Below are 26,836 nucleotides of genomic sequence, written 5' to 3' on the forward strand. Positions count from 1 at the left end.
TAGCTTTGCGCGAAATTCAAAAGCAAACACAAACAATAACTTATTCGGGTACTTTACACTAAAACATAAAACATAACTGAAAGTACAAAGCTTGTAAACGAAGCGAGAAAAAAAGGTTATGCGCATGCTGTAATACTTCTCTCTTTCATTTCCCCTCCCCGGCTCCGTAGATTACAATCAAAACTTGGAATACACGGATCATATTTTAACACAGCAATTTACTTTCTCAAATGATACCAGATCGGTTGAAGGACGTAAAAGCGTTGCTAAGCAACGTGACCATAATACCTTTCGTCTTTATGCGATCGGGATATGGTTGCTGATGGTGCTAAGCGAATAGGACGCAGTATTATTCATAATTATATACGTTGTTTTGGAGTTGGAGGTTTTACTTGAAAACATTCTGTTTATTATAAAGTAAGTTTCAGTTAAGAACACGTAATGGTGTCGAGTGGGTTTATACTGTATCCTTTGACTATTACCATATAATATGACGTTTAACTTCAAAGTTTATTACATACTAACGCCACTTTTGAGGCGTTGAGCTATTTCGACAATTTAAAATTAAACTTTCAAAATAGATCGTTTAGAGATAAACAGTAGTAAAAACCTAGGATAATATAACCTAAAGGTCTTTGTGATAAATTTAAGCGTTAATAATTAATTTGTTACGTGTTTTTTAGCTAGTGAGTACCAATAACGTACGCGTATCATTAGATATTTTTAACATGAAGTGTATATAAAAAAAATAGACTGCCCGTAAATGTGTTTGATGTGATTTTATCTTACTTCTTCTTTTATGATAATATTAGTTTAATATGCGTGAAGTTGTTTTCTTCTGAACAAAATAAGAGTTACAGGAGATCTGATTTTGGTGTCTGAGGTTATCAAGGGAATTAATAGTGTTGACGCTTCATTTTTGTTTTTCGTGTTTAATTTTGAGAATATCTGAGCTACACAAATATAAATTTTGACAAGATGGAAGTCATTATGAGTTAAGATAGATTTAGTTTTCTAACTTTTATGAGATGTTTGATTTTTGGAATGGGTTACCTTTTGGTGTGATAGATACAGTTAATTTAATTTTAAGGAAGTTTAAGGGATGGCTTAATAAATGTTAAAATGATAAAGGCTGGCTCTGAGTATTATATTTTTACTCTAGAATTTAGTAATGTATGGGACAACCTAAAAGAACCAACATAACTCTTATTGCCCTTATATTATAATGGAAAGTTTGGATGAATAAAAAAGATCAAGTTGGGGATAGTCATGATTTTTAACTTAAACATGGTGGTATAACTTCATTAAAGAAAATTACTAATTTTTTTATGCCACTCAAACCTACATCTCTAAGAAGCAGACTAGCATTTAACACACACAAGAAAAAAACTAATATATTTTTGATTCTGATATAATTACAAGTTAGTTTTCTATTTCTTAAACATTTTATTTTATAGTTAGTTAACTAAAATTATCACATATTTAGGTTTAAATATTGTTGTATTATGACTTGCAGGACAGTATGGTTGAGACTGAAGAAGTAAGATCTTTCACCACTCCAGACTCTCCAGTAAATGGGAATGTTGACTTGGGGTTTGTTCCATCATTGATCAGTTCTCCCAACTTTCCTGTGCCTATTGATAAAACTTTTCAGCCACAAATCCAGCTGTATCCAGTACGATTCCTAGTACTACTTTTATTTGTTTTGTACTCTATGTCTAATGCCTTTCAGTGGATAGAATATTCTATTATTACAAATATAATTGCTTTCTATTATGATGTTAGCAGCTTCTCTGTAAACTGGACATCTGTGGTATATATGGTAACATATATTCCTCTAATTTTTCCGGCATCTTGGTTATTGGACAAGAAAGGACTACGTTTTGCTGTCTTTATTGGTTCCTTTGGAACCTGTTTAGGTTTGTTATTTTTTTATGTTGTTTCACTAAGATGTTGTTAAAACCCCTGCTTATTCAAATTATTGAAGCTATCAACTTGAATTTGTTTTAAAGTCTAAATGTTACTAGGATGTTGTTATTTTACTTTAAATTTTTTAAAGGGTTTTATATGAATAGGCTACTTGCCCAGATTCATAGACATGAGGAAAGAATATTGATGATATTTTTAGAAATTGTGTAATGAAATGTGTTTTGTAAACTCAGAAAGCAGATTTATTTACTGTGAAAAAGGAATATAATTTAGCTTGGAAGTATTTCTCCCAAACTATTTGACTTAATCATAATATTTTGTAAAAAGTTTATGAAAAAGATATGACTTCCTATTTCAGGATCTTGGATAAAATGTGCAAGTTTGTCTCCAGATCGTTTTGCTGTCACTATGTTTGGACAGACCATCACAGCAATGTCTCAAGTGTTTATTCTTGGTATTCCCCCTCGATTAGCTGCTGTGTGGTTTGGGGAGAATGAAGTTTCTCGAGCATGTAGTGTTGGTGTTTTTGGAAATCAGGTAGGATCAGTATTATCTGTGTAACTTATATCTGTTTATCCTTTCATACAGATACCTTTTTTCTTTTAATGTAAATATTGCTCTTCTAAAAATATGTATGAATATCATAGCTATAATACTGAAATTATTTTACCAAACTTATGTCTCATTTAATGAATTTCTTAGTGATCTTTTCAGATAAGCTAATGAAGATAATAGTGATTCATCTTGTTTTAACTATTTATTTTGTAAATGTATTAAACAATTTTTATGAACATAAGAAAGTATATATTTTTAAAATTTAAATGTTCATATTGGTATTCTATTCTGTAGAAATCCAATTCATGTATGTATCTATATGATGTTGGTATAGTACTAATATATTGCAAGTTAAATAGAAGACATTGGCATTACATGTTTCAGAAAAATATTGTATATTTATGTGACATTTTCCATCACATTTAGTTAATCACAAGGCTGAACTGATACCTTTATGAATAAAATTTATTTTTATTTTATAAAACCATCATTTAAGTTGAATCAGGATTATAATTTTTCCTTTTTGTTCTGTTAGCAGAGTTCAGTTTTCAGATATTGTTTATTCATAATTGGAGGTTATTTGATTAGTTATTTGCATTATCATTCTGATAATTTGGCTAACTTTACTTTAAAAGTAGTCGAATAGTCTGGATATTTACACAGAAAGTAGGATTAATTTATACCCAAAGTATGTTGAATTTAAGAGTGTTTTGTAAGTTTATATGTGCCAAATAAAATACTTCAAAATGAATTATTAAACAGTCATCAAGCCTGTCAAAATAATGAGATTATTAGAGAAGTTAATTCAATTTTTAGAGTGATCTGTAATTATATAATTATTTATAGTTTCAAGATTTTAGGAGAATAATTCATTATGAAATATATACATATATGCACACAAATTAATAAATAGATAGGTATATATATATATACACACACACACACTTTCTTTTAGCTTGGAATTGCTCTGGGGTTCTTACTTCCACCTTTACTTGTGCCTAAAACTGATGATAAAGAGAAAATTGGCTGTGACCTTGGGGTTTTGTTTTATGGAGTTGCAGGATTTACAACTCTGTTGTTACTAGTTATTTTGTTTGGTAAGTATGTAACTTAATATATCTCCACAGTTAAAATATTTCATTCAAATATTTTTAAATTTCACTGATTTGTATTTTATTTGACATCATGATTAGATATCAGAAGTATAACGAATAAATAATTCATAAAAGGATGAGAAAAAAAATGACCTTGGCATAAACTTTTATTGAAGGTACTGGAACAGGTCATTGGTTAGCAGGTTATACCAGCATCAACAATTTTGCATTAAAAAAACATAAAACTAATAAGAGATTACTTTCCACAAAGATTTATTTGATTTATTGATTTATTTCTAACCTTACATTAAGAAGAGCATATTAAGAGGAGAATGTGTGTGCCAATATTTGTTACACCATATAAAACTGCTGAGAATAAATCTGTTATCATTGTTTATTTCAGTTATTTAAGTTTAATTTGATTTTGGATTACCTATGTGTTCACCATGAGGATCAAACCCTCAGTAGCATCATAAGCCTTGACACTTACCACCCAGCTTTTCTGGGTACATTTTCATTTAAGTAAATTAAAAACAGTGTAATATTAATGTCATAGGTTATGATTTAGTGTTAGTTTTATTTTAGGAAATGGGTTGTTAAGATTAATATGTTGTTGATAGATTGTTATTTGCTTTTTTTGACAATTGAGATACTATAGGGTGTTCAGAAAGTCACTGTGCACTTATATATTTATTAACAGACATGCTTCAATATAGAATACAGGAGGTAAATATGAATGACAATTATAAACAATGTATCTACAACCTTCTCAGAATATGTGTTCTTCAGTTGTTAAAACCATATTGGTATCAACATCTGAAATATAATACAATATGATTACAAAACTGCACAGTGACTTTCTGAACACCCTGTATATTAAGGCTTTCAGAAGGTTGTAGCCAAGTTTTATTTGTTGATTTTAAATTAGTATTGGACCTATTGGAGTGTAGTATTTTGGAGACTAATATTGCAAATTAATATTTGATAGAACATAGTGTAATTCTGAATGTAATTTAATATTTAATAATAGTTTGTATTTACAGATGAAACTGATTTCTCCCAAGAGACAATATTTATTCACAGAATAAGGAAAGATTTGACATCATATTTACCGTGAAGTATTTCTGGCTTCTCAGACTTTGACTGAGTTTTTGAAAGAAAGAGACTGGACACAGTGTAAAACTCACAAGGAAAACAAATCTTTATTTAACCTCAAAAACACTCATAGTATATAAGTGCATAGGGCAAAGGACAGGAACTCTACTATATAATTATGCCTCTAAACTTTATTAAAGACTTATAAAGATATTTAATAAGAAATAATTAACATTACAGGTTAAAATTTAGGAGAGTATTACTTTTACAAAAAAGGGATTTAAATTTCACTTACTAAACTGAGGGCATGAGTTTAAGAAAGGTAGAACAAACTAAGAGGTAATAATATTTTATACTAATTTCTGTACTGGTGTCTCCTCATCACACTTGTGCACCAAGTCAATATTTGTTAATTCCATTTAAACATAGAAGAGATTATAACCGTGAGACATCATCTAAACAACTATTAGAGGACATCACTGTCAACATCCTTTCACAATGTTTAACATTACAGTCATATTCCCCTCTCCAAAGCTGAGCAGATGCTACCTAATAATAGCATAGAAAAAAGGCAGAAAGAACAAATTTGACATAAAAGTGTTCTTGACATCTTTTGTAAAAAAACTGCACATGCAGTTTTATTTGATTAAAGTAAATACTACATTATATATGCCACACTTTTCATCCTACCCTCCTTCACACTTGTTCTCAAGCCAGCAATAATTAGTGTTAACATTAAATCATTAAAACATATATATATGTAAATTGTTCAAGGAGTGCAGTAGGTAACTTTCTTTCAACCATGTAAACACTTACATACAACAGACGTCGCAAAGTTCTTAATAAAGAGGGTGGTTAGGGTGCTCAACTTCCAATCTGAGGGTCATGGGATTGAATCATCCTCATACTAAACATGCTTGCCCTTTCAGCCTTGGGGGTGTTATATTACAACAGTTAATCCCACTATTCATTGGTAAAAGAGTGATGATGGCCAGCTGCCTTTCCTCTAGTCTTACACTGCTAAATTAGGGACAGCTAGCACAGATAGCCCTCATGTAGCTTTTTGTGAAATTAAAAAAAAGGAAAACCTTTTAACAGTTATTCAGAAGTATTCAACATGCAGAGTAAATTTCAAAACAGAACAACTGGCAGATTACAATCATAAAACTTCTCTAACAAAGACGTTTTGATTGTGATATATCAAAACAAACTGTTTAACAAAGATGTAATTTGATGCATAGCTCAACCTGATAGTAAATATAGCAGGAAAATATCTACTCATAATGTAACATTACAAATATATTATTACTCATCAAAGCAACTATATATATATATATATATGTATGTATGTATGTATATATTTAAAAAAAACATTTACAATCATATGACCATATAAAAATAACAGACGAAACTCTGTATCATAAATACAATAATTACAACTACAATTCACTTTCGAAATGATACAAAATGCAAAATGAAACCATCAGACCTTACAACATCTACTGAAATCTGCATGCAATATAACAAAATAAACCTTTTAAAAGACACATAAAGAATTAATAATATAACGTTTTGGAAACAAATAATCATATTAAATAAAACCTCTTTTCAAAATAAAAGAAATGACTAGCAAGCACACATACTAAGAGCTCTTAATAAATCAGAGCATGAAATGAGCACTAAATAAACCCTCGTATATTGAAGGGACTAAAACATGTTTGAGTTTACTCTGTAGAAATGAAAAAAACATCTTATGAACTATATGCATGTATACAAGTTGATCCCAAAATATAATATAGAATACAGCCAAAATATTTAAATATATATGTGTGTGTGATTGGTTTAAGTGGTAGTAATTGTTTTGTGTTTTTAAATTCTGACAGTAGTTTCACACAAGCATGCTATAATATGAAGCACTATTTTTATAATTTTGATTTTTTAAGTAAATAATTTGTCACTATAGTTTATGGGAATAGAAAATTTGAAGAATGGTTTTTAATGTGAATTACTTGATATAAGAAAATCCATACAGCCAGAGTTGATAATGTCTTTGGAAAGTTTTTTGTTTATCAAGTTAATGTAGCATTTATTGTGAAACATTATAACAAATCTTTGTTGTTTGCTCTGTGCCTGGAGCTTAAAATAGTATCCAAACATTGATATGGTTACTTGAACTTTTTGATGTCATTTTGTAATTATTCCAACTTACTTTGCTTCCTGTTAAGAAAACTGTCATCTACAGTAAATTAGTAACTACTTGTAATCCATAGTTTCATGTGAATGGCCATTTCCTGTGTGACCATATTACTCAGGAAGCAGCTATGAAGAGGTTTAATTAGGAAGTTCAACACAAAATAGGATACACGACAGACAGTTCTTTTTGTTACACATTTATACATGTGGATACTCATCAGGAAGGGGTTTAAAATATGTATCATTTAATTATTCCTTTCTTATTCAATATTTTGTTATACTCATGTTAAAAATGTAAGCATATCTCTTTTACTCCTTGTTCTTGATTGATTATATCATTTAAATATTGTTTCCACATTCTTTAGAAACTAACTGAAATTACGTTTGTAGTAATCAAACTGAACTTTTTCTCTTCACTTCCTAAAATGATATTTATCCTTTCTACAACTACTGTTCATTTCAACATTAACTTTACAACCACTTTAGTATTCAAACTTCTGTTTTCTAGGTGTTATTAAGTTGGTTTGTGTCAAGATTATTATGTTCATTCAATGAATATGTATTAAAATACAGCTAGGTTTCCAGTAAAGGTATACACTACAATGTAGAAAATAATTATTGTTAATAGCATATTGTATTACTTTGTTTTAAAAAAATCTCATTGATTTATATCATTAAATTGAAATTTATACATATGAAACCCTTTGTTTATGGAACATAATATTCATTTGTTATGTAAGATTCAGAAAACCCAACCAAAAAGGCTGTGAGTGAAAATACTTGTACATGACACAATTGGTTTGATATAACAGTTTATTTCGTGACTTCAGGTAATCCATAAAATATTCTACAGTGGGATGAAGTGGTCTAATTTCATTATCAGTTGTTTCATATATATCAATCCCTCATTCATAATGTTAGAAAGATAATTCTGTAAATGTTTCTCTTTTTAAAAACTGTAGGATCAGATTTTTTTACATTTAGTGTTATCATTTAATATAGTTAAAGTTTTGTCCAGGTAATCTTTCACATTTGAAATTACAATACTTTTGCTCTTATTCAGTTTAAAAATTGCTAAGTTATCTAATGAACTGAGGTGTTTTGGAGCTAAAACTTTTCCTGAAAGTGTTAAATCTAAAATTTCAGTAACTATTATTAAAAGTAATTACTTTGTCTATTACTCAAACATAAGTTTCAGTTTCTATAATATCTGTTCAAAGTTCACAAAATGTTCCTTGTAATCTAACATTTTTAGAAGTAACTGAAAATCTTAAATCTCATAATAGTACCCTTTATTATTCCACTTGTGTTAAATAATTATCCAAACAAATTCTAAGTACTATTCAAAACATTTTTAGCACTGTAAAGTATGGTTAGTAATAAAATAAACAAAAGCCATTTTGAACTGCAATTAGACACATTTTGCTGTGTGTGTTTTTTGCTTCCACTAATATCCATATTATTTCTAGTAATTTTTTTTTCAGTGAAAACAGGAAGATATATGTACAAATTTATAAGATTAAAAGGGTAAAATTTCATTCTTATTAGCATCTAAGTTTTGTATGATTTAGTTGACATTTCATTGTAATTTTTTACTGTTAACTAGGAAAAAATATTAAGTTTAAGTAACATTAACAGACAGATAATGCCCTGCAGTGGCTCAGTGGTATGTCTGCGGACTTACAATGCTAAAAACCGGGTTTTGATACCCACGGTGGGCAGAGCACAGATAGCCCATTTTGTAGCTTTGTGCTTAATTCAAAACAACAACAACAGACAGAGGGCCAAGGTATACATTTTTTGTATCTTAATTTTCACCTCATAAGAAAAACATATAAAGAACACGTTAGGTAAGGTAGTTTTAACTGGCATTGTTTATCAGGCTTTTGCTGTACGTAAAACTAACATATTCAATAGAGTAAAACATTTAACTTTCACTGAGTGTGACAAATTTCTAAAGTCTCATTTGTTTCATTTTAACTCCTTTTTCTTCTCACAAGTTTTGACTTTATTAAGAGTAGGATGAAATAATAAGTTTCTAGTTATTGGTATTTTGAAACTCCAACTTGGGTAAGTATACTGTAACGATTTGTTTACAGTGAGTTTTATATAGATGTGTACAGAAGAAAAATTGTGTAAATATTGTTGATAAAAAGAACTTTATTATTTTGCTTAATGCTTCCAGTTGATAACATTTTCCAGAACTAACAGTTTTCAGACTTAAGATTTTGTAATTCTATAAAAATGTTTATACTTTTCAGACAGTCTTATATTTGGTGGAGTCTGTAAGAAACTGTGTTTTTACTTTCCAAACCATACACCTATTTAATTACTGATTTTTCTAAAACTTGTATGTAATTTTAGTCTTTTATATAACCATCAATGTTTTGCTTTTGTAAAATACGTGTGCTTTCAAGCTATAGCCTACTGTTAGTCCTGAGGAAGGGTGGTAGCCTGAAATATTAAGTAAATTTCTGTAACAACTTCTGTCAGAGGTTTTTTGAAAAGCAATCAGTAAGAAAAACATGATAATAGTAATTAATTAGTAGTGACAGACTAACCATAACAGTCCCTATAACTGCTCTGGATTAGGTAACATTACTATTAGTGTTTGTTTGGCTGTTATTCCAAAAAAACCTGTCAAGGTTGGGCCTTCTTTACAAATTACTAATCACTGAAGCAGAATTATCACATTTAAGGCTACATATACCATTTTGCTAGTGTTGTTATTACTGTATAACAAATTTAATTTTATATATTAAATCTATTATTATAAATGACTAAAATACAAACTGAATTAGTTAAGTTTAATATTGTGAATTAGATAAACAAATATAAACTTATGTTTTATTATGTCTCAACTAAATGTCCACAAAACAATGGCACAACCTGTGTTTATATGACCCCTTGTGATACCTGACAAGACCTATTTGTTTTAATCCATTATTGTATTTAAAGTAACCTTGCTAAACAGAGTCTGATGAATGATCATATTTGAAAGGGGGCTCTTGAAGAGAACAAATGGCTACTAATTTTTGAAGCAGAGATATAATTTAAGATAGCCTAAAACTTGTGGGGAGTAAGAGATAACATACATAGTTTTTACATCTTTATGTTGTGATAAATGATTAGACTTGTATTATAATAACTGGGCCAAAGTTACTATACAGTTATCTCATTTTGAACATAGTTTAACTTGTAACCATTACTCTGAAACAAACAGTAAGATTGGTTTTTAGGTATCTCTATTTATTTTTTTGAACCATTTGTAAAAGTGACATTTGCCCCACTCTGTTTAATAATAAATATATTTTTTTTATCAGCAGTACCTAGCCAATTTTTTGTTTGTATGGATTTTTTTGGTTATGTGTTCTTTGTCAATCGCTTAAGTCTGTTCAGATATGTTCCATGCTGGTATTTGTGTATTGTGCTAATCCTGTATTCATCTGTTTTGTAGGTTTCATAAGACTTGTGTTGATTTATCTGATTAAGTACATATACATGTATTGTTAATATTTACGGCTCATATTTCAAGTGAAATCCAAGATACACCAGCAAGGTTTCATCTTTGTACTTAGGTATTTCATTGTTCTATTTTCCTATTTTAAAATTTGTTTTTGATACATCATGCCATTTTGTCTCGTGTCAAGGTGCAAAGATGTACAGACCAGGAAACATTGGTAATGAGCATGCCATAAATTTTTCACCAGATTAAATTACCATCACATGTTCTTAATAAATATAAATAAGTTTATAAAGAAGACATGCAAATATACTGATGACCTTACCTTGACAGTGATGTTGTTACTTAAATCTTTACAATATTTATTTTAATTTGATTATAAATTTATTTGACATTTAGATTTTGACCAGATGTAAATCTTGAACTAATATATCTAAAGTAATAATCCGAGTTAGACTGTTTGTAATTTTATAAACAGTACATGAATGTATGATGATATGAAATAAAGTGCTTCATTTACTAATCAACTTTTATTTCATTTTTTACCTCCTTAGGGATATTTTTACTTTTCAGATAATCTTTCATTTAGTGAATTTTATATAAGTAATTAGGTAATTTCTAAACAAAATTGTTATTTATTTGCTTAGTTGTTTCTTTGTAAAACTTGCATGCATTTTAATCTTTTATATTTTGTAGAATATTTATGCTTTCAATATATGTTTTACCATTAATTTATAAATCACTCAGTTTTTGTTTGTTTCATCAAACTCATGCTTTCTAGACAGTACTTGTATATTGTAATTGTTCTCTATATTCTGACTGTGTAAAATAAACTTCAGTTTTTCTCGTGTAGTTTATTGTTTTTGTTAGCCTGGTGTTTATTTCCTGGTCTTTTTCTACAGTTTTAATAATGTTCTCTTAATTTTTCTGAGCTATTATATATTTTGTTAAGCATCTTTCCTGTTTTGTTGGTGTTCTAAAGCAGTGACACTGGAATATACTTTAAAATGCAATAAACTTTACATGGTTGAATTTAATATCACATAGAGTTAAGCACTGAGATATCACTGAATGATTTTAATAAATAAGTCTACTTATATTAGTGTTACAAACAGTAGTATTTGTATCCATTATTTATTTACTTTCTAATAATGGTTAGTTAACTGTGTCTAAAATGTTTGTGAAAGAAAATTGAATTCTAAAAATTAAATGTTGGTCAGACTGATGTGTAGTTTTTTTTAACTTTACCATGTGACATAAAGCTCATGACTACACTTATCTAAATTGCACCTTACTGTAACTAATAACAGGAGTTTGCTGAGTTCATTTTAAAGTAAGCATTAATAGATCTTTAATGAAGTGTATCTTGCAGTTTTTAGTAAATGGACTTTGCTCTGGTGGATTATAAAGTAATTATAAACAGAAATTAGTTGAGATGTCTCTAAAAGTTTTTAATGAACTGACTTGACTGACTTACTTAAAGTTATCAGTAATAGGAATTTACTTAGACATGTCATAAGAGCATCACTAATGCACTTAACTGAGATTTATTTTAGATTTTTTGATAAGAATTTGTTGCTAAGTTGTGTCATAATCTGTTTTTTTCAAGCTTTTAAGGATAAACCATCTCATCCACCAAGTGTAGCGCAAGCCTTGTCAAATAATCAAGAAGAAAACTACTGGTGTTCAATTCTGCGGCTGGTGAAAAACAAAAACTATATTATTTTATTGGTTACTTATGGTAGGTTTAGATCTGTGTAGGACCTAACTTACCTTACTTTGTTGGTTACTTATGCTAAGTTTAGAATTGTGAAGAACCTAAACAATGTCACCTTGTTATTTAATTGTTTTGATGGTCAACAGGACTTCACTAGGGAAATATCTTGCATTAGTATTTTTTTTTATGAAGAACTCATTGTTTTTATAGATGAAGGGTGTGGGTTTGTTTTATCTGGATTTTTATAAAACTTTTGACAAAGTGCTGCCCAGAAAGCTTGTTAAAAAAGTGATTTTTGTAGGTCTGAGGATTAAGTTGGCTCATTAGATAGAAAAGTAGCCAGATGAAAGACAGTAGAGAGTTGTTTTAAATAGGGTTCAGTCAAATATGATTAATGTCACAAATTGGATACCTCAGAACTCAGTGTTAGGACCTTTCATCTGTTGTAATTATTACTAATGACATAGATGAAGGAATGGTCAATAAATTATTTAAGTGTACTGATGGTATTAAGAAGTTGGGTGTTGCTAGTTATGAGGATGTTTCTACCTTACAAAAGAATTCAGATTACTTGGTGAGATAGGTGAATAAGTGGCAGATGACTTTTATTTATAATAAATGCAAGTGCTTTATTATAATTTTAATAATAAGTATAATTCTGATGGAAGTAACTTTAATGTTTAGGAAAACAAAAGTTTGGTGTATTTTATTTATCATCCTCGTCACTCTTTCAACAGTATGCTGTTGCTAGTGCAAGAGCAAATACCAATTTATATTTTACCTACAGAAATATTGAATACAAGTCTAAAAGGGTTATAATTTAATAAGTGACTGATTAAACCATTTTAGAAGTATTGTGTTCAATTATGAGCTTCTTATCTTAAGAAGAACATTTTTAATTGTTGGAATGGGCTACTAGGATGATACCTAAAATGGAAAGGTTGTTATATGAGAACAGGTTAAGATTCATGAAATTGCTTACTCTTGAGAAAAGAAGTAGAAGAGTGGTTCTGGTTGAAGTCTCCAAGGGAATTATTAGTGTCAATGTGTCATTGTTTTGTATTTGATGGTAAGAATGATAGTAATAGGAAACAAATATTAATTTTAATAAAGTAGGAGTAAAACAATTTTATTTTGCTAACACGTGGTTGCTCATGGAATGGATTGCTTTCAGAAGAGGTTTAAGTAGCAAATTTAAAGCACTGTAAGAGAAGACTTGATAAGTAGTTGGTTGATAAGGGCTGTTTTTGAATTTATGTATATATATATATATATATATATATTTGTAATATTAAGTATTTTGAGTTGAACAGTGTATGTTATTGTACTGGGTTTATAGTGTACATAGAAGATTGTTTTCGTCTTTGACCTATTACCTCTTTTTTGTCCATGATATTAGAAGAAACCGATTTTATTTATTTGAAGTTTAACAAGAGTGACCTTTTTGATTAAAACAGTATTTCTTAAAATTATAATATTCATAAGTATACTTAATTTTGGATCATGAATATTTATGTATGATATATATATTATTAAACACAAATTGATATTTTTAGGTATCAACGTAGGAGTGTTCTATGCTCTTTCTACATTGCTTAATCAGATGGTTCTTTATCATTATCCAGTAAGTATAGTTATGTCTGTGTGGTTTAGCTATTTTTTTTTCGTATTTTGTTTTATTAATATTTGGATGTACTGTAGATGGTCAACTGTTTTATTTTTTGTTGTGAACTGTTCGGAAATGTGTTTTATTAACTACCATTAATTGCTGATTTCCAATACAGTATATTACTTCCACTTACTTGAATATCTAGTCTCATTCATTGTTGCCTTCTATATGTAAAACAACAAAAATTATGCATGCCATAAGCCTTTTATCACCCATCAGTTGGAATTGACTGATCCCAGTGAGTCTTTCATGTAATCCATCATGCAAAAACCCTCCATCAATGAGAGTGTGACATATTCTCTTATTCAGTTCCACTGAACTATCACTTCTCATTCAATAGTACTTGTATTCAGAAGGTTTTCTTTCCCATTTATGACTTTAATTATTTAATTTTCACAGTGGGATTTTTTCATTATTTTTTTTATTTCTCTTTACATTGAATAAATGTTTTACTTCATTTCCCAGTCTTTATTTTTTTTCTCACACATATTTTTACACCAAACACTTTTCTTTAATATGCATTTATACAATGAATTCTGATATTTGAATATCACATCCACCTTTTGCACTATTTCACAAACTGCTTTGATTATCTGCAATGAGATTGATCATTATATGGGCCAGTCTCATTCTTCTGAACTTTCTCCTGAGCAAGCCGAACTTATTCTGGCTAAAGAAGATATTGATAGTCTTTTTAAATTGATGGATTTTGCTGTGTTTTCCTATGCCCCACCTGCAATATCAGCTAGGCCTAATACCATATTTTTAGACATGATTTCTCAGGCTTATGATGTTTGATATATTTTCGTGATTTCCTGTGATTTCCATCTTTCTGTGTTGCATGATAATTCTTCTACATCATATTTAGTTTTCACACCCATCCTGGATATTAGAGTTCATGCTGAGCAATTTGGATTACAACTGGTTGAGGGTACCAACATGCCTGCTTGAGCTATGGATCATTTTGCATTAGCTGTTGATTCTCAACAGTTGAAGTTGATTTTACCTGTATTGGAGGCAGTCCCTGATTTTCCTGTGCAGTTAACCCATTTCTAGTTTTCATGCCTTCATCTCACCTACTTTCCTTCTACAGTATTTATCTACTACCCATCTCCTAACTAAGGCAATATGCTAAGACTCTGAGTGTCTATTGAGGGAATGTCTCTCCCTTATTACCTCCACATTGGCTGTATTGCCATTTTCAGCTCTTGCTTTACAGATATGGTTTCTTTATTGTTGGGATCTTCTGGGTCAAGATTCAGCCTTGTTACAGATTTGTTTACTGCCTTAAGGATTTACATATGACTTCTTTTCTTTGATGGTATGTTTTCAGTCATGTATGTGAGACTTTGAAATCGTGTGGAGCCGGTGCATGAACACAGTACCTTTTCTCTTTGGTAGCACACTTGTTCTAGATGGGGCCAAGACTCCTGTTTTACATTCTAGTGCTTTTAAGCCTTTTCCTGTTCCTTTTTCCAGGGGTTTCTCATCTCTTCATGTTATTTGATGTAAATGGGCATCTCGCTAGCAGTACAGGTGACTACCCAGTTGAGTGGGAGCTCAGTTGTATGAATTTGTTTCTCCTTTGGTGAGCTTTCACCATAGATCCATGTGTGCTCCAGGTTTTATCAGATGGACTTTTCCTACAGTTTTTTCTTCTCCTCTCCTTTGTCTCAGATATCCATTTCCTTCCTCATACCTTGGGATCCTATTGCCAACAGTAACTGTCAGAGGTGGTCCAAGATTTTATGTCCCAACAAGTCATTGAACCTGTTTATCATCTTTCTTCAAGTTTTTATTCCAGTTTGTTTGTTGTTTCCAAGAAAACCAGAGACAGGCAGCCTATAATAGATTTGTCTAACCTCAATCAGTTTTTTTTAATTTGCCCTGTTTCACCATGGATTTGTTTCTTATGTTCATGTGCGATTTTCTTCTTCAGGTTTATGGATGACCAAGATGGACATTACCAATGCTTATTTGCATATCTTGATATCTCATTAGTTGTGCTTCTATCTTAGGTTTGTGTATCAGTTTTGTGCACTGTCCTGTATGTTTTTTGGCAAGAACTCAGAGCATTTACTCATCATGCACTTGCCATTTGGTTGTATTTTTATCATTAAATGGATGACTGGCTACTGTTAGCTTATTCCAAACAGGAATATACCTGTCACACTCATCAGCTACTCCTGGATGTAGTTGCTTTGCTGTGTATAATTTGTTGCACCATAGCCACCCTACACTTAGGACACATATTTTTATTTTACTCTTCTTTATATTTTGTAGGATTGAGATTCATAATTATTATACAGTTTGGATCCCTATTCAGCCTTAGTTCTCTCCTAATTGGATGTGCTTCTCTGTTTTTTTGCCAATATGTGCAACATCTTTCTACAATAAGCAAAGAGTGCACCTCACCTGCTTCAGAAGTGGTGAGGTCCCCCATGTCAGATTTTAGAAGGATTCTACTTTCTTTTCCTCATACTGCTCCCTCCACCAATTCACTGTGAGATTCTAGCTTTTTATGTGAGAGGAGATAATCTACCATATTGGAAGTTATCATTTTCCTATACTTAAAATGCATTTCCAATAGCTATTTACTCCCTTCTTGCACTTCCCACCCTTCCTCCCCACTGAAAACTGGTGCTTCCATTTTATACCAAAAACGCAAAGTGATAGTTTGGTAGAACTGAATAGAGAAATTCCCGTGCATCATGAGAATACAGTGGGTTGTAACATGATGATTTACAAGAGGATACATTGGAATCAGTCTGTTCCAATTGATGAGAGATAAAAAGCTTGTGTCATGTATAAAAAAATATTTTGCACATATAAAGCAACACCAAATGAAATTAGCTATTTATTTGACATGTGGTTATTACCTTTTGGAAATACATTTTCATTAGAAGAAAAGTATAAGTTTTGTAACAAATATTTGTCAAAACAGAAGAAAAATCAATTAAACAATACACAATATTGACTCATTTTTAAATGTTGTACACTTTGAGTAGTTTTTTATAAGATTAGAGATATTTAAAAATGTTACATTATTGTAACATATCAATAGCTATCATTTTAAGATGTGTTAATTTCTACACAATCACAGGTTTGATTTCATACAATAATTCTTATGTAAGTACTGTGACAAAGAAGTGTAAAAAATAGAAATTTATTGACTGCAAGTAAAATCATTAATGTTTGCCATTAATACAAATTGGATTGTATCACATAACAAACGAATTTGGATGTTAGAAAATATAAACTATTTAACGATGTTCTAGATTTTTATCAAATTAAGAACAGACTCCTTACAATGAAGCTTATTTTTAAAGGGAGAGGAAACAAATGCAGGTTGGATTGGACTCCTCATTATATTAGCTGGTATGGTTGGGTCGGTGGTATGTGGTTTTATTTTGGATAAAACCCACAAGTTCAAGTAAGTTATAGTACTTCCAAGGTATGTGGATATATTTTAGTGAAAATACATAGGTTAAAATAAAGTACATTATAGTATTTTATGGGTATGTTAATGTATTTTAGACAAGACATAGATTCTAGTAAGTTATGGTTTCTTATAGGAGTGTGAATGCATTTGAGATAATACATAGGATGAAGTAAGTTATAGTATGTTGTGTGTTTATGGATATATACATTTTAGACACGAGACACAGTTTAACCCTTCTTTCCCTTTACTGCACATGACACAAAGTTTTAGTGTTTTACATTCAAAATTTTATTAAATTACTTTTTGTTTATGTTATATTAATTTTAATAAAATGTTTTTGTAGCTAATAATCCACATTTTAATAATATATAAGTTTTAACTTTTTAATTTTATCAGGTAATATTTTAAAAAATCCTAAATATCCCCTAGTGTGACACACATATTTTCTCTAAGCATCTTGTCTTCTCTATTTTATCCATCACTCCTTCAAAAAGTACAAAATTAATTTGTAACTTACTCATTAAATCATCATTGCTCAGACAGATCATAATTTTTATATCCTTCAATTTTGTTTTGTTAAAATTTATTGAATAGAAAATCAGATCCCTCTTGCCACACCTTTCTATCACATCCTGTCTTTCACAATTTGTTAACAGTTCTCTTTTAATTATATATTTCTATAACAAACAGAAAGTAAATATTTTCACCAATCAAACAATGTGTTGTATAACAATGTTTTCTGAATAGAGGAGTGTGAAATCTTGTTGCTATGAAAAAGTTAATGACTAGCTTGGATGAACTTGTAACACTTGTTGTCACATAGTTAGAAAGCCAGAAAACGTTTGATAGCTCGGGGAAATTGTATACTTTTTGCATGTTATTAGTCTATATTTTTTGTTGTATTATTTAATTAAATAAAAATTATGTAGTACTTTACAGCCATTAGTATTAAAAAGTTAGTGTCCGTGGCAATCAACAACAAGAAAAAGAAGATTGGATAAATACACGATTTCTTGTTTTTCATGTTTGTTATTTATTTATTATTAACTAAAATGCAAAAATAGAGATATTTTTAGGTTAGTTAGATCAGATTAGGTAAAATAAATAATAATATAATAAAAGTGTTTCATGAGGCACACGTACCATCATTTCATGAGCAATGTAATTCGATATTGTAACATGAGCTACACATGACCCAAGTGATGTGCAATTTATAATGGCATGGATAGTGGTTAGACAGGGTTGAAAGGGCAACCAAACAATAAAATTTAATTACAAATAGATGTGTACTGTTACTAGCTTACAGCTATTTAAGATAAACAATTGTAGTTTGATGTTACCATTTAAAATCATTCCAGAAAGAAAAAAAGGGTAATTTGAATTTAATTTGATTTTTTTAGTGGTTACAAAGCTGGTCAAACTGATCAATCTTGTTTGAGGGTAGGATAGAGAAAATAACAGATAAATTACAAAGTTTTACTGTATAAACGATGTGAACTGTGCTTAGGAGGTTTTAGGGATTACACAAATGAAATTAGAGGTTTTTGAGATGAGGAAAAGTATTTTTGATTTTAACATGAAAATTACTTTGCACATGAACATTACAAAACAAATACTTAATATACACATGAACAAACACAAACTTTTAGTTTATTAAATAATATGCTTCACTAAAAAATATGTTTTTGTATGTGAAAAACTGAAAGACTGGCAAGTTTTTAAAGAAACACACATTATATTGAAAGCTAGGAGTATAAAATCTGTAAAGACTTTAAATGAGTACAAAGAGGTTACGTGTTTGATCAAATTAACTGACCCTGTGTTGAGAGGGTTAAAATAAGTTCTAGTATCTTATGTGTGGGTGGTTATATTTTTTAGAGAAGATAGACAGGTTCTGATCTATTGTGATGTCTTTTATGTTTGTGGATATATGTTTTAGACAAGACACAGAGGTTCAGATAAGTTATAATGTGTTGTCAGGGTGTGAATATGTTTTAGATAACACATACAATTTTAAATAAGTGATAGTATATTGTGGGTATATGAATGAACTTTAGACAAGACATATTTTCAACTAAGTTATGGTACCTTGTGGGTGTGTGTAATTATTTTATACAATGCATATAGGTTCAGTTGAATTATAGTATATGTTGCAAATGTGTGAATACACGTTAAATAAGACACACAGGTTCAAATAAGTTGTGGTCTGTTGTGAATATGTTGGTTGTATTTCAGACAAGGCATGTAGCATCAAATATGTTATGGTATGTTGTGAGTATGTGGATATATTTTAAACAAAGCATGTAGGTTTAAGTAAGTCACAGTATATTGTATATGTAGATATATTTCACACAAGACATATTGGTTTGAGTAATTCACAGAGTTTTATGGGTCAGTGTTATTTATGATTTGTCATTGTGTTTTAAACCAGACATACTTAAATAACTCATTGTGATTTTATTTGTAAGTGCGTGGTTGCATTTTAGATAAAGTGCTAAGATTCAACTAAGTCACAGTGTTGGACAAGAGAGATGTTGAGGCATAGCTCATTATATGTGATATTTAGTGACATTTTAGATAAAAACGTATATTCCATCAGTGTTCTGAGTATATATGGTGTAGATTGGAAGGAACAAAAGTGTTGATAAAAGTTTTATTATCTTGAGATCCTTTAGTGTGTGGTTACATTTTAGTCAAAACACAAGCTCATTTGAGTAGTATCATGGAGATGTGTTATTATGTTTAGATAAATGCTCAGTTTCAATTAAGTCAAGTTAACATAAATTCAACTGTAAAAATATTTTAATAGTCAACACAAAATTCAAATGTAACAGCTAAACTTGACTGTCTCTTAAGTATATTTATAAAAACTTGCAAATCTACGGCCATTTTACATATATATTTTTGACTCTACAAGTGGATTTACAGTTTTCTTTATTGTTTTTTTTTTATCTGTCATTATTGATTAATAATAAAATTGTTTTAATTACACTATACCAAAATGTATGATTTACAGTTATTTTTATTATTATAAATACCACATTAATCACTTAATTGGCCATTGTTTAAAAGTAATACTACTCATTAACATTTAGATAAGTTATTATTTTAAGCTTGGAAATTTATTGACTAAAATTTCCATAATGTTCAATACTGTTTTACCTTGCCACATTTCATTACACTTTATGAAGGATTTGTTTTATATTTGTAAATTATTAATAATTGAAACTGTCAGAAAGCATCTGATTGAAAAACCCTACATTTCAAAAACACTTGATTTATAGCTATACATTGTAAATTTGTCTCCAGGACTATAAAGAAGCTTACCGAATTGGTTATATTAGATATGGATACTAAGTACTGCCTAAACATTGTTTAAGCATTTAGTTATGTCAGGGTTTTATTAGAGATAATGCTACATTGCTCACAGTTACCATCAGATAACTTATCAGCCACCATCAAGATAATTTTTGGAATGTTTTCACTATATTACTGTAATGTAACTCTGAAGAAATCTTTGCACACAGTCTCTGTTTCTTTGTGATAATTTCTTGTTGTGGATTTTTTTTTAAACAAATGATATTTTAATCAGAGAGATTTCTTCAAATCTGAATATCTTTTTCCACAAAGTGGTGGTTTTAGTTTGTTATATACATCTTTGTGCATTGTAGACTTTCTTCATTAAATATAAATTAATGCTAAAAACTCTTTGCTTTAGAAAAATGTTATATTCTCTCAAGTAAAATTATGAGTTAAATTATTATATTGCAAATTCTCTCTTTTTTTTTCATACAGAGAAACAACCTTAGTAACATATTTCTTGTCCCTGGTTGGAATGCTGATTTACACTTTTATACTTCCTGCAGGAAACATCTGGTTGGTGTTTGTAATAGCTGGATTCTTAGGGTAAGTTTCATTTTCCTTATTGTTTCTGTAATACGTGGGTATGTCTTTTCTTTTGGTTCATTTAAGTTTATAAAATCTGTGTTCTTTCATTGGAATTTATGTTGTCTATTGTGTGTGAAATAGTTGACATATTACACCAAGTTTTGTATTGTTTTCTGTGCCTGTAACAACTGGATTATTAAAATAAATTTTTATATTCTTTAGTCTTTGAAATATACCCTTGTACAAATTAATTGAAACAAGATGGAAAATTACGATGTTTTCAATTTTTTTCGTTTTATTTCTGAGAATTAAAAAATTACTCACAAATTAATACATGATATGACTGCCTTTATTTTTCAGAAGATCATTAATCTGCTTTGGCATCAAGTCCATGAGTTGACTGGAATCTTTACTAATTTTTGGATCGCAGTACCACACCTCAATTATGGCCTCAATTAGCTTATCTTTTGTAGTACAGTCTTTCCCCTGAAGTCTTTCTTTACAAATTGCCCAAAGATTTTCAATAGAATTTAATTCCAGAGAGTTTCCAGGCCAGTCCAGCACCTTTATTAGCATTGTAGTCATAAAATTCTTTACAAGTTTTGATGTGTGGCATAGAGCCAGATCTTGCTGAAAAATACCAGATCCATCTGGAAATCTCTTTTTCAATTCTGGAACAACTCTTCTCTGCAAAACTTCAATGTACTGTGGTCCTCGCATCATACCTTCTACGGTATGTAAGCCTCCGGTGTCATAGTAGTTGAAAAAGTCCCAAAACATCTTCTTCAAGGGATGTTTAATGAACTGATTGATGTGAGATTCTCGAAATTTCTCACCTGGAGATCTGCAAACATGTAGTCTTCTTTGACCCTGTACGAAGAAATGAGTCTGGTCACAATAACACCTTCCTCCATTGTTCTTGCATCCAGTTCTTGTATTTCAGACCCCATTGATACCGTTTTTTCTTCATTGAGTTGGTAAGAAGTTGTTTTTTGACTGGTCTCCTTGCCCTTCTAAAGCAATTTTGAATGACGTAATATTCCTCAAAATTTCGTCATATATCCCAAAAATAGATTGACCGTACTGCAAAACACAGTACTGCAAAAAATGATGCCGTCTGTGTGAAAAAAATGACTATTAAAGGAAATCAGAGGGTCCAGCAAGCCTACACTGGCCACCATGTTGAAAATATTGTAAAATGACCATTTGTTTCAATTAATTTGCACAAGGGTATATCTGAGATATTAAACTAAGTTTTATATTGTTTCTATGCTTGCCTTATGATTTATGTAATCTTTAGTGTTTGAAGTAGTTGAGCTACCACGTTAAGTTTTATAATGTCTTTAATATGTATGGGTTATTATGCTAATTTTTATTTTCTGATAAAGTACCATACTTCTGCTCACAAACATAGCTATTCTTGTCCAGTGCTGCCTGTATGCAGTTTTCTCATACACTGCAAGCCTTTTATTCCTACATATCCTCTTTATTCACACACACAACTCATGTGACTCCATCTATGCCAGGGGTGGCTAAACTTGCTTAACATAAGAGCCACATGTGATAAACTTCAGATCTTTGAGAGCTGCAAGACATAAACAGATATTACGCACACATTTTTATTGTTACATACACATTGTGTTACATAAATTTTATATAAATATTAAGAAATACATGTACATAATAATATTTATTCGTGTATGTAGTTTTTAAACTGTTAATTTGTATTAGTTTCAATAATCACAAAGTACACATATATATATACCAAATGTTTTCAAAACCTGGCTGATTATTGTTTTAACTATATTGAGCATATTTAATACAGTAATGAACTATGTAAACATCTAAGAAAAATATGCAAATTTGCATTTCATTAACATTAAATGAGATTTCCAAAGATAAAAATAAAAGGGTTAAAAACAGATATTTTTAATTATATTTATTTGTCCTAATAAATATCTGGTCAAAACATGGAGGAAAATATGTAAAACAATAAAATTAGAGATATTTTAATCAGATACCACCTTACAAAATTTTAGTCTTATCATAATATTGTTCTGACACAAACACATCGATACAATTATCAGGCTATTTACTGCTAGTAGAGGGCTTGTGAGTTTCCATCTTGATTGTGAGTCATTGAAATACTGGCTAATATATTGTCAAGGCTGTTCGAAATCAGGTGTTGATTTGTAAGGATTGCACGATGCTTTGACTTCACAAACTTCATTACAGAATACAGTGATTCACAGCAATATGTTGTGCTGAAAATTGAGATGAGTCACACACTGGTTTTCTTCAGTTCAGGATATTTTATTTCTGGAACTTGCTTCCAGAACTCATTGTAAAATGTAGAATGGGATTTATCAGTCATCTTTAGACCCAGGTCCTCCTGTAGTTCTAGTAGTTCCATTTCCACAAAAGATGATTCTGTAACCAGAGGTTTAAGAATTGGGCAACCATTATTGATCACATCAACTGTGAATGGTTTTACAAGAAAGACAAAGCAGAGCTTGAGCTTCTGCAAGTCCTCAAACCTGTCTAGGAAATTATCAAGCAGTCCTTGTAATTTATCTTTGTATTCTTCCAGTTTGTGGTCTTTTATTTCAATATCAGGATACGTATTTACTCTCTTTTTTGAGACTGGGAAAATAACTGAAGATTTTTGACAATATGCCTTATTGAAAAAGTTGTATTTTATTCTGAAAGCTGAAAATTGTCTGAGTAAGAGCAGAAACAATCTTTTCCTTCCCCTGGAGTGCCAAGTTGAGAGTTTGTAAATGATTCATTATATCAGTAAGGAACATTAGGTCTTGCATTCATTCATCATTTTCCAGTTGAGGATAGAATCTGTTCTTTTCTTCAAGAAAAGTAATAACAGACTCCAACAGATCCACAGACCTATTTAAGACATTGCTGGTTGACAGCCATCTCACAATGCAGTATAAAGAGACATCACTTGGTTTATCTTCAAACTCCATTTCTTCAATAACATTTTTGAACTGTTGGTGGGTCTTATTTAAGCATATGAAATTGACAATCTCAAGAAAAAATTTCATAACATCTTCATTCTTGAAGTATCTGACTGCCAGGTGTTCACAATGAATAATGCAATGAACAGGGAGAAACTCTGGAAAGCTGGGATCACTTTTCATAAGTGCAATTAATTCTACATTTTCTCCACCATTGCAGGTGCTCCATCTGTTGCAACACTGACGAGTTTATCCAGTAAAATATCAGCATTTGTTAAGGATCTGTCAAGTGCATTTTTAACTTTAACACCATGAACTGTTTCTTTTAGTGCTACTAAGTCCAACACCTTTCACTGTTACATCAGAGGAAACATAATGAACAAATGCTGCCAGTTTTGGATTTTTCTTGTATGTCTGTAGATTTATCAAGGGCTAAGCTGAATGCAAGGGAATTCTTTCAGTCATTTTGCATTTTGCCTGCAACATCAGCATTGATGTGGAGATACGTCTGTCTGTAGTGCGGCGTGAAGCTGGTGTTTTTGGTGTTGGTTACTTTAGATTTGTGTTGTTTGGATCTAACACTGCAACAACTTCACCATCAGAATATGGGTGTTTAGCATGATCAGCATTCTACGATGTATAAAAACTAGCTTCAGTTGTTGTATCAACTTCCTTACTGAACACAGAAACAGTGTCTGCTGGCTACTTTGTAATGATTTTAACACAGTTAACTTGTTTTTCCATAATTCTGATTTAGGTGGATAATTAAACAAAAAGTTTTTTGATTTGTTTCATAGTGGTGTTTCAAGTTACTGGCTATGTAATAATTGAGTAACACATTGCAGATAAGACACAAAGGTTTACCTCCTCTAATGGTGAATTCAAAATTTTCCTCTCTGGTTTAAAATTTCTGTTTTCATCTACATAATTTCGCTTCTTACTATTTGATGATGCCATTTTCCTTCACAAAATTTTCACAGACACTTCTAAAATTTTAAAGTGAAAAGGAACATTAAGCTCCAATATGTGCAATGCAATCAAACTCTTCAGAACCCAGTATCACACTAACACTCCACTAATTTCATTGTCTGCAACACAGCCACACTTGCCACAATCACGCAATTGCAAGCCACATTCACTAAAAACTAACATTTTCAGCACTGGCTTGTACGATTACTGATTCTCCAGCATAATTCATTTGTAATCCTTGTTGATCTAAAATTTCTTTAATCCCTTACTCAAATCTAGCATTAAAATTAGAATTTAAATTCTTTAATATATTTACTTACTATGAACATTAAACTTACATTTTAATCCAGTGGACTCTCAGTTTATACCTGGTAAATAATTATAAAGCTTGAACATTTTTTATTTTCCTTTTATATTAATTGTGATGCAGAAAGGAGCTCAGCCAACATATTTCTGCGAGTCACACATTATATGTCAAAGAGCCGAAGTTTGGCTACCCCTGTTCTATGCTATTCTACCTAACTGTCACTCATTTGGCTGTGCTTGTGTTAATGCATTTTCTTAAGTGTTCTCTGAAATCGAATTTCAAGTTTCATAGAGTTTATTTCTATTTACAACCTATAATTTCCATTTCCATATATTGTAATAGTATTATTTCACTTTCCTAACCCAGTTACAGAAATTCTGCATTTAACTTGTTTTACCAACACAGTTGTGAAATAATTATTACCACATCAGAAGTTATATCTTCTACCAGTACATTTACCCAGGCTTCAGTTTGGAGTAACTCAATTGTAGAATTATCAGCAATTGATCATTATTTGAACTGACTTTCTACTTCTAATGTTGCCCAACTTTCTTCTGAACAAGCTGGGCCTGTTTGAGACAACAATGGTATTGACAGTATTTTTCTTTCTCCTGAATTTTTTGTTTTTCCTTGTTAATTTTGTAGATTCCTTTAGGTAGCTTTTTGGAACATGATTTCACAGGTGCGTTTTGTTTTATCCATTTCCTCAATTTTCTATAATCCTCTATCATCTTTGTTAGTATTTTGCATTTTCACCCTCTTCTAATATTGGGGTTCATGCTGAGCATTTTGTGTCAGAGTTACATGATGACATGAGTATGTCTCACCTTCCATGGGTTGCAGATCAGTTTGCTTTGGGCTTCCTTTATTTCTGGACTTGCAAGACTTGGTACCCATTTTATGTATTTGAGGGATGGATCCCAATTGTCCTGTTAATTGTTCCATGCCCACTTTTCCTGCCTTTGTTTTACACTCATATCAGTCCTATGGTACTTGTCCACCATCTACCTTCTTTCCAAGGCAATCCATTATGATTTTGAGGGTTTCTCAGGGAATACATTTACCCTACCCACATTCTTGTTGGCATATTTGTTGACTTTGGCCCTTTCCTGACATCGTGATTTTTCTGTTGTTGGGATCTTTTGTGGAGATAAGTGATTTTTGTCCCACATTTGTTTACCATCCCTGAGACTTACACCTCACCCTTTTTCCTCCATCAGTCAGTCTTTGGAGATCTTCCAGTGATTTTGAAATTTGGGTGAAATCTGTGAAACAGCAGTCAACTTTTTCATCATTGTTTATCTCAAGGGAGCCTCAACAGTTCTCTATATTTATTGCCTGTCTTACTCCTTCTCAACACTTACATTTTCCTAACACAAGGGGATTTTCTTTCATTCTGATGGAGCTCATTTATACCACTATCTTCATCTATGGCAATATTTCACCATGGGTCTATGGGTTCTACAGGTTATATGAGAGGGACTTTTCATCCATATCTCATATATAGTTATTTCCTTTCTGTTACCTATGGATCCTCCCATAT

General features: G+C 30.6%; 1 protein-coding gene across 3 annotated transcripts in view; it reads left to right on the forward strand.

Annotated features, from left to right (window-relative positions):
• The first annotated feature begins 227 nt into the window (after nucleotides 1-227).
• Nucleotides 228-26,836, forward strand: part of LOC143226235 (choline/ethanolamine transporter FLVCR2-like) — a 48,504-nt gene continuing 21,895 nt past the window's right edge. The window contains exons 1-8 of one of the 3 annotated variants that reach the window (XM_076456990.1): nucleotides 228-417; nucleotides 1,517-1,919; nucleotides 2,288-2,466; nucleotides 3,440-3,581; nucleotides 11,939-12,070; nucleotides 13,603-13,670; nucleotides 17,045-17,148; nucleotides 20,953-21,063. In XM_076456990.1, the coding sequence (XP_076313105.1) occupies nucleotides 1,523-1,919; nucleotides 2,288-2,466; nucleotides 3,440-3,581; nucleotides 11,939-12,070; nucleotides 13,603-13,670; nucleotides 17,045-17,148; nucleotides 20,953-21,063 (1,133 nt within the window). In that variant the 5' untranslated portion in view covers nucleotides 228-417; nucleotides 1,517-1,522. Of the gene's footprint in view, nucleotides 418-494; nucleotides 687-1,516; nucleotides 1,920-2,287; nucleotides 2,467-3,439; nucleotides 3,582-11,938; nucleotides 12,071-13,602; nucleotides 13,671-17,044; nucleotides 17,149-20,952; nucleotides 21,064-26,836 lie in introns of those variants that run through there. The other 2 variants (XM_076456991.1, XM_076456992.1) reach the window with 2 other exon arrangements.

This window comes from Tachypleus tridentatus, chromosome 9 (genome assembly GCF_004210375.1).
Source record: "Tachypleus tridentatus isolate NWPU-2018 chromosome 9, ASM421037v1, whole genome shotgun sequence".
NCBI lineage: Eukaryota > Metazoa > Arthropoda > Merostomata > Xiphosura > Limulidae > Tachypleus > Tachypleus tridentatus.